General features: G+C 45.1%; 2 protein-coding genes across 7 annotated transcripts in view; both read left to right on the plus strand.

Annotated features, from left to right (window-relative positions):
* The first annotated feature begins 232 nt into the window (after positions 1 to 232).
* On the plus strand, positions 233 to 5,484 carry SIKE1 (suppressor of IKBKE 1). 3 transcript variants are annotated; one of them, XM_073320206.1, is made up of 6 exons: positions 387 to 475; positions 1,059 to 1,225; positions 1,312 to 1,417; positions 2,202 to 2,344; positions 2,754 to 2,867; positions 3,372 to 5,484. In XM_073320206.1, exons 2-6 carry the CDS (start codon positions 1,067 to 1,069, stop codon positions 3,471 to 3,473), a joined length of 624 nt encoding a protein of 207 aa, XP_073176307.1. In that variant the 5' UTR covers positions 387 to 475; positions 1,059 to 1,066; the 3' UTR covers positions 3,474 to 5,484. The 3 variants fall into 3 exon arrangements, with proteins under 3 accessions (XP_073176306.1, XP_073176307.1, XP_073176308.1); XM_073320207.1 differs by lacking the exon at positions 387 to 475 and adding an exon at positions 525 to 799; XM_073320205.1 differs by lacking the exon at positions 1,059 to 1,225 and having other exon boundaries at positions 233 to 475.
* Positions 5,485 to 7,170: 1,686 nt separating this feature from the next.
* The window catches only part of CSDE1 (cold shock domain containing E1), a 50,978-nt gene continuing 43,014 nt past the window's right edge, over positions 7,171 to 15,134 (plus strand). The window contains exons 1-2 of one of the 4 annotated variants that reach the window (XM_073320197.1): positions 7,171 to 7,341; positions 12,927 to 13,319. The gene's annotated coding sequence lies outside the window, so the exon portion shown is untranslated. Of the gene's footprint in view, positions 7,342 to 9,904; positions 10,094 to 12,712; positions 12,829 to 12,926; positions 13,320 to 15,134 lie in introns of those variants that run through there. The other 3 variants (XM_073320200.1, XM_073320198.1, XM_073320199.1) reach the window with 3 other exon arrangements.

A 15,134-nucleotide genomic window follows, 5' to 3' on the forward strand; every position in this document is an offset into this window, starting at 1 on the left:
ATTCCCTCATCGCCAGCCCCACAGTCTGCCCGCCGGGTTTGGACCTGCCCCGTCGCCAGGGGTCCCTGGCGAACAGGTTGCAGGCCAGGCACGGTCTCCGGTGTCGCTGGGCCATGGAGACAGCCCGCCGGGCGGAGCCGGAGGGCGCCGCGCGCTGCCGATGGATGCCGGCTGAGCAGGCCCCGCGCGGGCCGGGGGTAGGGCTGGGATCCCAGGGTGGGAGCGGGGTCAGAGGTCGGGGGTTATCATGGGGGCCCCGCCCACACGGACCCTCCGCTGCACCAATGACTCCGGCGTGACCCTGAGTGAAGGGTGGGGAGAGAGCTGCCCATGCGCTCTTGCGCTCAAGCCAGGGAGGAAACTACGCATGCGCAGGCGCCCGTCGCGCGGGGGTGCCAAGACCCGTCCCGGGGAGATACCGCGCATGCGCTGTCCCGCAGGACCCGGTGGGGACGCGGAAGCGACGGCTGAGGAGGTGAGTGTCCAAGGGTGCCCCGCCCCCATGGCCAGGCCGCCCTACGGCTGTGGGAGGGGCCTAAGCGGCGCCCATCACCGCGGCCTCAGCCAGCCACCCGAGCCCTTCCGCGGTCCCGCGCAGCGGGGAAGCGACTGCGAGGGCCCGGCCGCAGCCCCTGCGCCGCCTCAGCGCCCTCGGGCCGGGACTGGATCTCGTCCCGCTCGGCCTGGGGGAGTGTAGCCGCGCTGCGGGGGGCGTGCGCGGGGGGGCGTGGGTAGGTTCCTAACCCTCTCGCATTGTCCTGGAGTCTCCAGGAATTAGAAGATTAATCTTTAATTAAAGGTAATGTCATGTGGTGATTCCGCTAGGAATTCATCCGCTGAAAGCTGGCAACCGCCGGGGGAGCCGCGGTCGGGCAGTTCCCTCGCGCGCTGCAGGGGCGGGCCGGGGGCAGACGCCCCAGCGTCGTGTCCTCGGCATTCCGGCCTCCCCAGACACGTCCCAGGCCAATCTCCTGTTAATTCGCCTGAGGCAGGAGGGCGCATTTCCTGCACGGGAAGCAGGTGCCTGATATGTACCTACTGCCGCTGTTTGTTCTCAGTGCGCACTATGACCTGCACGATAGAGAAGATCTTAACAGATGCCAAGACTTTGCTTGAAAGGCTGAAAGACCATGATAATGCAGCAGAGTCTCTCATTGATCAGTCGACTGTCCTCCATAAACGGGTGGCAGCCATGAAGGAGATTGGAACGTCACTGTCAGAAAAGGTTAGTGCAGGAGACACCATTCTTCTATGCAAAAGAGTTATACAAATGTTGTTATCCTTGGTAAAAGTGTCCCTTTGTTTTTCAAGTACCAAGAAGATGCAGCTGATCTGAAGGACACATCTAAATACAAACCTCACATCTTGCTATCACAAGAAAACACACAGATCAGAGACTTGCAACAGGAAAACAGAGGTTAGTAGTCTAGCTCTACATGATTGCTCTTCACACTTGAATGCCTAGAACCTTTAGAATAGTAAATTATATATCTATAAACCGCATAACTTGAAAGGGAATGCAGATGTGCTAAAATACCTAGCATCTTGTGCTTAACTGTATGTGCAAAGGTAAGGCATTGCCAACAATTATGACTTTACATTTTACCTAGTGGCTTCTTATAATTCTTAAGTGGTATAACTGAGGGAAAGTCATTATGATTTGGAACTTTCTTAACCCTGTCATTAAAGTCTCAGAAGAAAGAATCCCTTCCGTGGAGTTTCCTGATGGGGTTTTATTATGAAGAAAGTGTGTTAAAGGTGGGAGCTTAGAAACGTGCATTTTGGAAGTACCTGTAATGACTTGAGGAACAATGAAAATAAAGGCATCCATCTCCTATGAAAAGGCTATTTCTTCTCTAGAGCCTATTATATTGAATAAAATGTTTGCTGTATAAATAAAACTTCAGGGTTCTGAGGCCAGTAACTTTTCCATCATAGTGTAATGTATTGGTTTATTTCTCTCTAGATTGTAATTAAATGTGCAATTCAAGGTGGAGGGAAATTGGGTTGCTTGAAAACTTTACAGTATGTTCTTTTTAAAGTAACTTAATTGAACAGGAAGTGTGGGAGATTTTATCCACCTGCTAGGAACTTGTCTTTATTAAGTCTGTGTGTATAATGGAAGGTAACCTCATATAACTGTAGTGCGGAAGGTGCCCTTCAAAATTGTTGTTTCATGATGATTGTATTGTATGTTGTAGAGTTGTGGATCTCCTTGGAGGAACATCAAGATGCTTTGGAACTTATCATGAGCAAGTACAGAAAGCAGATGTTACATTTAATAATGGGAAGAAAAGATGTGGATGCTGAGCCCGTCCTAAAAGTGCATGTTGCTCATTCTGTGGTAAGTTGGGGAGAGCGGTAATCATTATTTTACCTATTTCTGCCAAGTGTTGGGAATAAAGTCTGTACTTTAAAAACCCTGTGCTCTGCCACTATCATTTATCTTTATGCTTACTTTGTATCCTTTCCCACAAACAACTCTGCTCTGAAATATCCTTCCTGATTCCATAAGCCATGGGACCTCCTGCACCTTCCATTCCTTCCTATAAACACTGCAACAGTAACCCAGAGTTCCAAGCCAACTTCAGCTTAATAAAATCTACATTTTAAAAAGGAACTAATAAAATACATAAACTTCATTCAAGAAGGGACGTAGTCCTACTTGTCGCTATTGGAAAAGTATTTAGAAGATGTAAAACGGTGCCACTGTCAACTGAGCATAGTATTGTCCTGCTTCAATGTATTTGCAGGAAATTGAGAGTCACGTGGACAGAATCTGTGAGATGGGGGAAGTGATGAGAAAAGCTGTTCAGATGGATGATGATCAATTCTGTAAAATTCAGGAAAAACTAGCCCAGTTGGAGGTAAGATCTTGGTGTGGCAGTGAAGTTGGTTGTGGGATGGACCTGTTGCTTACTCATACTCACTAAGGGTGAGGTTTTGGGATATTGACTGATTCAGAGAAATCCTTTCTGCTTCATACAGGATATGACCCAGGCTGGCTTTTTAAAGGGAAATCCTAACGATCTATTTATGGAGAGCAGAAAGTAAGAGACAGAGGGATATCCCATCTGTGCTCACTATTTTTGTGTATTGGGCACCAAATTAAAACATTTAAAAGTGAAATAAAGAGCACAGCCCCTATGCCTCTCCATTCACCCAAGGTTCTTCTGTGGTGTGGGGCGGGGGGTGTCTGTATGTGTAGAATTAAGAGATAGAAAAGACATCTTAGGTTATTTAGTTCCCCTCTCTGCCAGTGCAGAGTTGTTCTCCACTGTACAATTTCAGTATGTTAGAGCTCTTTAGTACTGACATTTTAATTATGAATTAGTTCATTTCTGTTTTAGCCAATATATCGATTTTTGCAGCTTGAAAATAAAGAGCTGCGGGAGCTGTTATCCATCAGCAAAGAAACTATCGAGGTGAGGCGAGAGGAGCTGCCTGACATTGCATCTCAAGTCACACAATAACTCTCTCTCCAAACTCCTGACTTTCAAAACTCTATGGAAACCAACCACCGTATAGGAAAACATTTTATCTTAGTTCTGTTTTATTACTTCATGTGTTTCCTGATATCCCTGTCTCATGTCACCCTCTAATGGCAAGGGTTTGTATTGCTGCTCAGTCTTAACAGTATACAGCAGCTTAACAATGTGGTATTTATGCAGCTATACTCCTTGCAGTTGTTTGTTTCCTCTCATGAAGAGTGTTTCTGGATCAGCCCCAATGGGAGACATCTAACTCTGTGGCCTGCAATTCAAATCTACTTTAGCATTCTCACTTCATCAGTGGTTATAGAGCATTTTACAAGTTGTGATTTTTTTTCTTATATATATATGAGTGAAAACGTTTATTGGAGAAGTTTTCTTGTAAATATTAAACATCACTCTTGTAATTTTGCTTTAAATAACTCTCCACACAGCATTTGGCTGGGTTAACAATGTCACTTAACTACAGACTCTCTGCTTTTTATTGTAAACAGACCCAGAGAATGGCAGAGTTGTAATTTTGCGTGTTTTCTAGCTCTTGTGTTGGAAGGAGTGAACACACCCAAAGCCCAAAAAACTAGGTAATGTTTAAAAGCATCACTCTTAATCCAGAAACGATAAATTTTTAAATGCAGGCTGTCTATCCCTGTTAGCAAGTATTCAAAAGATTTATTTTCATGAATTAATACTAAACTTCTCAGTTCCAGCAAGAGTGTAGTTTTTACTTCATCCTCTTCTGAGAGTGAGATTTTTGTTGGACACAGGTGGATGTAGGCCTTATGTTTTTGATTGGGAGAGAATTCCTTCCCTCACCCCAGGACATCTTTGGCAAGTGTGAGTTGGGTAGAGACAAGGGACTTCTGGAAAGGAAAATAATGGGAGAAAAATTCTCTCTTCTCCTTTCTTCCATCTCAGTTGAAGAATAAATGAAATAACCTAGAATGCTATTTTTCTGAATAACTCAGTGAGTGCTTTGAGACCAGACAGAATTTTTCTGTATTCAAGGTAATTTTTACCATAGCGCTTCAGTGTAGAGCTGCAAACAGAATAATTATTTATTATGGATCTTGCTCTTATGGTAATGTGTGCTGTGAGATTGGCGTAAATGCATTCCACACTCATGACACTACACTGGGTTGTACAGCAGCTTGATTAAGATGTGGAGTTTAAGAAATTGGAAGCTGAGCAGCAGTTGCCTTCTCAGACAGTCACCACTGAAATCCTTACTAGGAAGAGGGGTCAAGAGGGTGCTGTTTTAATGAGTACTTCTGCTATTCCACTTTTCTAAACGTAAATGTTCACTGTAGAATGTGTGACCTTAAATGTATTGTTATCTTTGACTTATTGCTATTGGAGGGATTTCCAGAAGAGCATAAGGGTGCTCAACTCCCATTGAAGTCACTGAGTTAGGTGCCTAACTGTTGAAAATCCAACCTTTCAGCACAGCATCTGAACTTTGGTCCAAGAGCAAAATACCTCCCTGTTCTTTTCCTTCCCACAATTTATCTTCCTCAGTGGAAGTGCTGAGAAATAAGTTGGCACCTTTCTCAGACTCCACCGCCTGGATGACCATACTGCAACCACCAGGACCTGGGATCCTGAGTACAGAACTTGGAATTGACAGGAAAATTGCTGCTCTGCTGTGCTGTACAAACATCGACTAATTAGTAGAAACTGGTTCAGTTGTTCCTTAGCACCAATTGTAGCTTTATGCCTTTAAATATACCATCAGTGCCACTTTCAGTGTCAAATGAGTTCCTATAATGAGCAGATACATGCTCAGTCTGTTTCATTCTGATTTACACTGTAAATATTCTAAGGAAGAAGATACTATAAATAAATTAGCGTTACTGGGGTGTGCTAGGATAATTCTTTCTCTCATTTGCCTGCTCTAATCAGTCAGCCAACTTGAAATAGTTTTCTTTACATCTCAGATTTATCATGTATGTATATTGGCTTCTTATTTTTCTTGAAATAAATCTCTTAAAGCACAGTCACATGGTAATACTTCATATAGATGGATATCTACCAACACTTGTAACCCCATGCAATGTAATTACTTTGACTAATTATTTAGAAGTTATAATAGAGGCAAAACAAAAATGAGTGCTCTGTGCACAGATATCCAGTTTGCATAAGAAAAGTCAGCCTCCAGAAAGAGTTAGTTCCACTAATGTGGGCTTTGACTTCTATGAGAGGGTGATGTATCTCTGCAGCAGTGTCTCCTGAGGAATTCCAGCCATCTGTCAGATTTGACTGAGGAACATGCTCTGAATGCTTTTACATTGCAAGCTCTCTGGGGTACAGGATTGTATTCTTATATGTCCACATACCCTCTAGCACATGATGGGTTTTACTGTAATACCAGGGCTGTGAATTGGTAAAATTACATATGTTTATATTGTGTGAAAGCATATACTCTCCGACTGTAGCTCTGTCGTAAGAGTGAAGTGCTCTTATCGCTATTGATTCTGGAAGTTGTGTAACTGGCGGCCAACAATAGAAAAGCCCTACTCCCCCTTCCTATCAACACAAGTTTAAACAGGGGCTAGCCACATCTGAAAGACCACTTTGTTCTTCCTGTTGCTTTCTACTTAGCACTTTAATCCATGGAGAGAAAGGATACAACCCCTTCTTTCAAAACTGTGAAATGTCTCTTTAGACAAAGTAGGGCCCAATAGAAAAAACTTGTAGAGAACAGCTATCATAAATCCTTATTTCTATTCCTAATAATTTTATTTAGGTTTTTTTCACTTTCAGGTCTGAACATTTCTGACCCTTAAGAGTAACAGGACAAATCCATGCAGCAAAAGTATCTTTGGTTTCTTTAAAGAAAAGGAGTACTTGTGGTACCTTAGAGACGAACAAATTCATTTGAGCATAAGCTTTCCTGAGGGACAGCTCACTTAGTTATTTCAGGCTTTTCTGTGAGCAAAGGAATCCTGCATTTTACTTGTAGTGCTGCATCTCATGTCCTTGTTAACAATCCAAAAAAGTGGAACAGCTGTCTGTAACACAGTATGGACATTTCCAGGAATAGATCTATTGCCCTGCGCTTTCGGGTCTCATGACTGACACGGAAAGGCTATTTTGAAATAGTACTTTCATTCTGGATAGTAGAGCACGCTGTAGCTTTGTAAGTTATTGTAAATAATTTTCAAACGCTTAGAACCGAATGCTTTCAAATACAGACGTTACACAACTGCAGCTGCCTCTTCTAGAGCAGCAAAACTTCACAGGGATTTCTTACTGGGGGCTAGACTGATCAACTTCATTGGAAGCCCGAACCCAGACGAGCTACGCTTTGAAGCACGGCCGTTTAGGCCTGGTGGGGCGAGTCTCGGGCGGCTGTAAAACGCACCAGCGCCGTCTGCGCACGCGGGCAGCGAGCCGCGGCGTTGGGCCGGGGGTTGTCGCTGAGCGGCCCCGGCGCAGCGGGCGCTCGGTGCGGGATGCGGGCGAGGGGCCGTGCCGGCAGCGCGCCGGGCACTCAGCCGAGACGCGCCCCGCTCGCGGGAACCCGGGTCGCCGCTCCTCGCCCTGCAGCCTGGCCCTGGGGTCCCTCGGCCGCGCCCCCGGGCAGCGGCCTGGGCACGTGGGGCCCTCGCCCCTTGGCTCCGTTTCTCGCACTAGCGCCCCCTGCCCGGGGGGCGCATGCGCACTTTCCCGGGGGAGGGGGTCCTTTTATGCGCTTGCGCGTTCCCCTCATCGAGTTCCCCGCGCGCACGCGCATTCTTCCCTAGTTGCCGGCCCCTCCCCACGGGTCTCTCGCGAGAGGCCGGGATTTATTCCTACGTGCTGTGCCGTGCTGCTCATGGCGGCGCTGGAGCGGGGGCGCTGAGCTGTTGGGGTAAGTGCGGCCCGAGGAGCGGCCCTGGGGCGCCCGCACCCGCCTAGTCGGGCCCCGTGAGCTCTGAGGGCGGCGGGAGGGGCTGGCGTGGCCTGGGAGCTCGCGTCTCCGTCGCCCCCTCCGCCCAACGGTCCCGAGCGGGCAGAGCCCCCCCCGCGCTTCCTGTGGGGGGGCGCGGGCAGGCCGAGGGGGCCCGGCGCGGTAAGCCGCGGCCTGCGCGGGAGCCGCTGGGGGGGCCCGCGGGTTGTGGGCCGAAGATGGGGCCTGAGCAGCTCGAGTCCCAGCGTGCCGCGGGCGGCGGCCTGCCGCGGGGACTGCTGGGGGTGTAGTTCGAGCTGCGCGGGGCCGGGGGCCTGGGCCGTTTCAGCACTACGGCTCCCGGCAGCCGCCGAGCAGGGCAGCCCGCGAGCGCTGCTGGGGGATGAAGGCCTGGGCGGTGCTGCCTTGGTGGGGCCTGGGCGCGGGGAGGACGACGGGTTGCGAGGTGCCCTGTGAGGGGCCTGCCGAGGGGCTCTTGGGGATGGAGCGGGGGAGAACTACGGGTCCCGGCATGCAGCGCGCAGTTAGCCCCGCCCGGGAGGGAGCCAGGCCTCTCTTCCTTTGTGTGTGGGGGAGCAGCCGCCATTTTCCTTCCCCCCCCTTTGTATGCGGCGAGGGTCGCAGGCCCTGCGCCTGCTGGCTCGTCGGGGAGCCGTCATGGCCGGGGAGCCGTGGGGTACGGCCTGCCTTCGCGGGGCTGCGGGGAGGAGCGCCCTCTCGGGCCGATGCTTTGTCATGCTTGGGCCTCCGGCCCTCACCCCTTTCCGCTGAGCCTCGGCTAGCAGCCCCCGGCAGGGCAGCGCTGCTTCTCTGCGCAGCGCGTTCGGGGCTGAGGAGTTCGGCACCACCCCAAGCCAGGGCGTCCGTGGGGTTTTTTCTCCTCAGTCTTTCCCAGCGGCCACCATTTTGCTGCAAAGTAACGTGTTGGAGACGCATGGAGGCCTGGATGGGGAGGCTGCCGCTCCCTCCAACCTAACATGCGTCTGGATACCATGTTCCAGTGCACTGTAAATGTCTGCATGAGCCTCTTGGTTTGCTGCAGGCCCCAGTGGGTGCCCCGCTAATGAGACTGATGCATCAGATTCTGTTCTTTGTCTGGAGTAATAACGTCATTCCACAAGATACACTGGCTAGCTCTAGACCAGTTTAAAAGATAAAACTAAGTTTGCTTTAATATTTACCATTGTTCCAGTTTGAATTGTTGTTAAATACATCTGTTAACTTGCATGGCCTACTAACAAATTTGTCACTTCAACATCTACCTTGATTTCTCTCCCCTCCCAGTCTCTCTCATGCTTTTAAACAATCTCAGCTTCAGATCAATAGCATCTAACAATTGCTACTGCATTGCCCGAGTTTTGTGGATATCCTGTGGAGTCTTCTGGAGTTCTTACTTCTGTTGCCTTTAGCTGATAGAAGGTGCTTAAACAATGAACTATTTGAAGGATCTCCAAAGTAACTTTACTATAAATTATTAGTATTGTCTTCAGAGCTGTGGCTTGCTAGGTAAAAATGTAACATCCAATTTCCATTAAACATGGCAGCATTGTTCTCTTGAGATATATTATAATCACATTTGAGTTAAACACAAATGGTGTTTTAACCCCATCTGTTGCGTTGTGTTTTGAAACTACATGAGAATACATCCCAGTTTCAAAAGAATGGGTAACAGAAAATGGTTGTGGCTTAAGCTCTGCAATTTTTTGATTCTGATGAACTGAAAACATGCATGTGCGGAGTACTTAATAACCCTCTTTTTTAAACTAATTAAAACTTGAGAGACCTTGAACTGCAAAACATGTATAGCTTTAGCTTTGTCTCTGAGTTAATCCTCTCTGCTGTAAATATACAAATGCAGAGACCAGTGTGACTTGAGGGCTGGGCAGCTGCTCTCTGTGTTTATGGCTGGGAGGAGTATTTATAGCAGCTGAGTTGAAAAGTAAAGAATTTGAGGCAGACACACATTCAGATTTTACTCAAGTTCTGTCTGACTCACCAAACCTTTCTCAATACTGTAAGAATGGTAAACTCATCTTACATCAAACCAAAGTTTTATGAAATGAAAGTATGCTAAAAATTTTTCCATATCTAATTAAATTAGCCCTAGGCAGACTTGTAATTAGGATAAGAAATGTTTTGAATAGCTTCATGAAAGAACTAAGTCATGTTCTTGCAAGGCTAAAAAGTGTTTAATGTAGCATTAATTTAACAGTACCAATAGCGTGCTAGGCAATTTGGATGAAAAGTATTTTAATAAGGGGGTCCTGACTTGTTTGCAAGGCATCCCCCTTCCCCCAACCATCTCAGTAGGTTCTCTCCATCCTTCCTCATTTTCTTCTGTGTCAAGTCAGTATATAATCTTCATATGCACTGACAATGCTACATGGTAACAATTGGCCCTTCTTAAGACAGCATGGTCTCTGTACATTATGGTCAAGTGGATACTGTCACTTGATTTTGGTAAAGCTTTTCAGTTTACTCTCTTCTGCATCTCTCAAATAGCTTGTTTTGTTGCAGGTGTTGTGTGGGTGTAGTGAGGGGAGAAATCTTAAAAACCTAATGCTTTTTGGAAACATAGTTATAAATAACTTCAAAGTTTGGTGCACATTCTCAGCTTTTTATGACAAGCTGGATGAAATGCAGAGCTGAGAGACCCACCCATGTTTCATCAAAATGTTAATTCAAATTCCCTGTTCCTGATGGAGCGTTAAAGGTACGGCCATAAGCTTAAACTTTTCAAGAAACATCAAAAACCAAGTGTCTTTTTTTCCAGGTTGAATCATGCAGAGAGATGCAAACTTGTACTGCTGGTGTGTTTTAATTATGTGGAAAAGTTGTTAAGATATACTAGGATTGTGTATAACTGAAAGGGGGGAACACTAGCCGCAAAACAGTGAGTCTGTCCTTGTGGATCTGGCTCTGGATTTACCCATTATTTCAGGGATCCACTGAATCAGAGCTATTTGCATGGAGGCCTTGTGCTTCTGCAGTACCTCAGGCCCTCTTGTATCTCCATAGTAGCATAGTTGTGTTAAGAGTTATGGGTTGTCTTAAAAGATTCCGATGATCCAAAATTTCCCTCTTGGTATGGTATTCTCAGATTATGGAGGAGGAATCTTAAATCAGTGTGGACTCAGTCAGTATTGTGCTTCACAGTGGATGATGGTTTCTCAAGTCCTACTGGGAGAAAGGGGGAATGATGCTGCAAAGAAGGCACTCATAGGCTGAGTTGGTGTCCTCCGCCTTCAGATGATGTGGGGAATATAATACAAATATAGTGCTGGGAGGGACCTCAAAGTCATCAAGTCTAGCCCCCTGCACTGAGGCATGACCAAGTAAACCGAGACCTTTCCTGACAGATGTTTGTCCAACCTGTTCTTAAAAACCTCTGATGGGGAGTCCAGAACCTCCTAATATCTAACCTAAATCTCCCCTGCTGCAGATTAAACCCTTTATTTCTTGTTCTGCCTTCAGTGGACATGGAGAACAATTGATGACGCTCCTCTTTCTAACAGCCCTTAACATATTTACAGACTATTATCAGGTACCCCCTTATTCGTCTTTTTCTCAAGCCTGATTTTTTTACCTTTCCTCATAGGTCAGGTTTTCTAAACCTTTGATCATTTTTGTTGCTGTCCTCTGGGCTCTTCCTAATTTTTCCACATCTTTCCTAACGTGTGATACCCAGAACTGGACACTGGTGCTGAGCGGAGTGTGATGATTTTCTCATCTTACTTACAACTTTTGTGTTAATACACCCCAGAATATTAGCCTTTTTTGCAGCTGCATCAACTGATGGCTCGTATTTTATTTGTGGATCCACTTTAACCTTCTGCCAATCCTTTCCAGCAGTACTACCACCAACCCAGTTATTCCTCATTTTGTTGTACATTTGGTTTTTGCTTCCTAAGTGCAAATTACTTCACTGCCTTTATTGAATTTAATCTTGTTGAATTCAGTCCTATTCTCCAATTTGTCAAGGTCCTTTTGAATTCTAATCCTGAGTTCCACAATACTTCCAACTCCTCCCACCTTGGTGTTGCCTGGAAATTTTGTAAGCATGCTCTCCATTGCCTTATCCAAATTGTTAATGGAAAATATTAAATAATACTAGACCCAGGATTGACCCCATAGGATCCTACTAGATATGCCCTCCCAGTTTGACAGTGAGCCATTGATAACTTCTCAATGAGTAGTGTTTCAACCAATTGTGCAATATGTAACTTCACTGTTTTCTCATCCAGGGAACACACTTGTACTGGCTTGTGTGCAGGATATACTTATGCCCTAAATCGTTTATCTTTCACCTAGTAGCCCGATATATTAGATGTCTGTTTCCCTTTTAAGCCCTCTGCTTGTGGAAATTGAAACAGTACACGTTCGGAAAGGATTGTAATGCCCAGTGATTACTACAGAAAGAAATAGTCTAATATTATGCTGTTCATTGGCTCTAGGTGTTGCATAATGAGGTTTTGAAATGTCATAAAATGACACTTGATGGTACAACTTATCTATATTGTCCGAGTATACTGTTTGTTCACTTACAGCAATGACTGATTCAAGGGACACCATCAGTTGCAAATCAGTTAAGTTTATACAAAGACAAAGTAGTTCTAGGTACTAGACCTGCACCTATATCTCCCTGACCACATTGGGGTTTTTTTTAAAGTTTCTGGTTGTGTCCAAGACCCATATTAACAGCAGGGAAGGCTTGTTGATTAAACTGTGAAACTGACTAAACATAAAGTGCTGTCAAATGGATCATATAAACCAGGGGTTGGCAGCCTTTGAGAAGTGGTGTGCCAAGTCTTCATTTATTTACTGTAATTTAAGGTTTTGCATGCCAGGGGCCAGCAGCCGGAACCCCAGACTGGCAGTGGGCTGAGCGGGGCTGGTGGCCAGGACCCCGGCTGTCAGGTGCCAGGACCCCAGGACGGCAGCGGGCTGAGCTGCCCAGCCTGTTGCCGGTCTGGGGTTCCCTCCACCAGACCCTGCCAGGCATGGTCCTGGCCACCGGCCCTGCTCAGCCCACTGCCAGCCTGGAGTTCCGTTCATCCAGGCAGGCAGCGGGCAGAGCGGGGCTGGCAGTCGGGACCCTGGCTGGCAGCAGAGTGCCACTAAAAATCAGCTCATGTGCTGCCGGTTGCCGATCCCTGATATAAACAGTTTAGGGGAAAAGGTTCGAATTCACATAAATGACACCTTTTGTTCACTTGGTATTGATCAAAGCAAGGTTACTGTTGCAGTGTTTTGATATGTAATAAAATTTGTTGCTTTCTTGGGAAGCATTACTGCATCTGCAGAGGCCGTCATGAGTTGGAAATGTTTGTTCTCTTCGTGGTTGGAGGTGGATCCTCTTGGGTATCTAAGACCAAAAATGGGAAAACTAGAGGGCATCTGTAAAAGCAGATAATCTTGCCCATCATGGGACAAACCTGCAGCATTAAGGTAGTGGCAAAGTACCTGGTGGTCAGAATTTATGGTCTGTAATATGTTTATCCCAAGTATACTTAGTGTGTGTTTGTGTTTTTTTTTTCCTTCTCCAGTATGAAGTGTAACAGAACAGAATTTACCACCTGAAACTGCTGCTTCAAGTTCAGATCAGGAAAGGAACACGCCACATTGTAACAACAAGACAAGACCAAAGAAGAGTAAACCTACACTGAAGACACAACACTTGATCTGAAACAAGAAGTTTGTGCCTACTCAACAGCTTCAAAAGAGCACGTCCCAACGCTGCTAGTAGTCTTTGTTTTCTCCAGTGCTGCACTGAAACTCCCCAGTGCAGCAGCAGTTATATTCTTTAGTAGTTTGATAGATCATTTTCCTCTCGCTGTCTTTTTTTTTAATAATAGCAGTCTTCATACTTTGAAACGTGTGCTGAAACAGAAGAATCCGCGAATACTACTGAAAGTGCAATATTTGAATATCACTGCGAGGTTGGTGCTTGTACTATCTATATTAAACAGTTATAAATGGTTCTGAACTAAATCCTTCAATTATTTGGCATATAACATAAAACTTAACAAATTTTCACTATTGCATAGGCTAGTGTTTGTTGGTCTCAAATGTATGAGGGTAGAATTAATAGAACCAGATTGCTTTCCATTACTGGCCAAGTGCGTACAAACTACAAGTAACAATTCCTAAAGACACCCCATAAATAGTTTTAAATGAAAGCAACCTTGTAAATGCATGCAATCATTTCTCAAAGCTTCTGCAATTTTTTCCAGGTTTCTCTTGAAATATCAGTTTACTCTAATGTTTTAAATCGTTATCTTTTTTAATAAAATTCCTATTTTTCCTCAAATACGGATATTGCTGCAGTTGATAGTCCCCACATCTGTAAACTGTAAGGTTAGATGTACAAGATGACTTCTTTTAGTAGTGGACTGCTGAGTTGGAGAGTACCCATGGGTCCAGTCTAGCAAAAAGCATCTGGCTTCTGCATTGCAAAAAAACAATCCAGGCTTCTGTAGACTAGTACAGCAACGCCAACCTTTTTTAAATCTGGCCTCTTGTTTGGAAGCTGCCTCAAGAGCACCTTTTGTGATGGGACTCTGGATAAGCGGCCCATATAAATTGACACAGTTACCGTGTTTGATTTTGTTATATTCAGCATTATAAAATTAAGTTGAAATAGATGTAGAAATACATCAAGCGCTTGGAAAGAACTTGTTGAATTTTCCTTGCTGTTTTCTTCCCCTACTGCATATGTTCGTGTCAACCTGGGCAATGCATCTCCTATTGGACTGAATTTATCTTATGGCCAATCAGTTTAAAAAAAAAAAAAAATTCACCATTCTGGAATGTCTTAAAATTAAACCCAAACTAGCTCAAATGGTATAATGCAAAAACTTCCTTTTGAGCAAGAGAAATGACAGCAAAGTGTCTTTACCTTGTTAGTTGAGGTTTTTTTGAACGTAGTTTTTAATTTTTTTGCATATTTGTAACACTTGAATACCTCTAGTTCCAAGATATCTGGCATTTACTGGCAGTTCTACTTCAGAAGCATGCAGAGTCCATTTTTCAAATGGATTTAATAAAACTTGGGGCCCTCTTATCAATGTGAGGTGTCTGCCACCATCACTATAGCTCTTCCAGAGTAGGTTAATTGCTTCACCCATACTGTTGCTGAACTATTTTCAGTTTGAAAATCATTTCATTCCCTTCCCCCAACCATTTCCTCACTACTGACAGTTTTCAGGACACCAGCTCCTCTTTTTTAAAATAAATTTTAGTGTTGATGGCTGTTAAAGCCAATCTATAGGGAGTACTTAAAGGTGTTGCATTCCCTTGATGCTGTCTGCCTTACAGAGGGAGGTGCCCTAGGGGCTGCACCACTTTGAAGGTGGGTATCCCAAAGACTGAAATTCTGGTCTGATTTAGGCTTATGGCAGAAGGCTCTGCTACAGTGTAGAGCTGATGAGGGCGTTCTGATCATTGTAACATTTAAGGAATAAAGATATTTTGAGCATCTGTCTGAATATACCACGGTTATGGTTTTGAAGCTTCTTGTAGCTTTAGAATTTTGCCTTTGGATCTAGTGTTATAGTGGTAAGTACGTTTGATATTATCTCCATGATATCATGTACTAGTACATTTTGGTATAGCAACTAAAACTCTTTAGGTGTTCTCTAAAGCTTGTACTACTTGCTAATGTTTAAACTGAGAATGTAACTAATTCTTGTGTTAAGCTTTAGTTGATGTATTTCTTGATACTTGATTTGTTTTCCTGGTGTCTGTGGGGTTTC

This window comes from Lepidochelys kempii, chromosome 21 (assembly GCF_965140265.1).
Source record: "Lepidochelys kempii isolate rLepKem1 chromosome 21, rLepKem1.hap2, whole genome shotgun sequence".
Taxonomy (NCBI): domain Eukaryota; kingdom Metazoa; phylum Chordata; order Testudines; family Cheloniidae; genus Lepidochelys; species Lepidochelys kempii.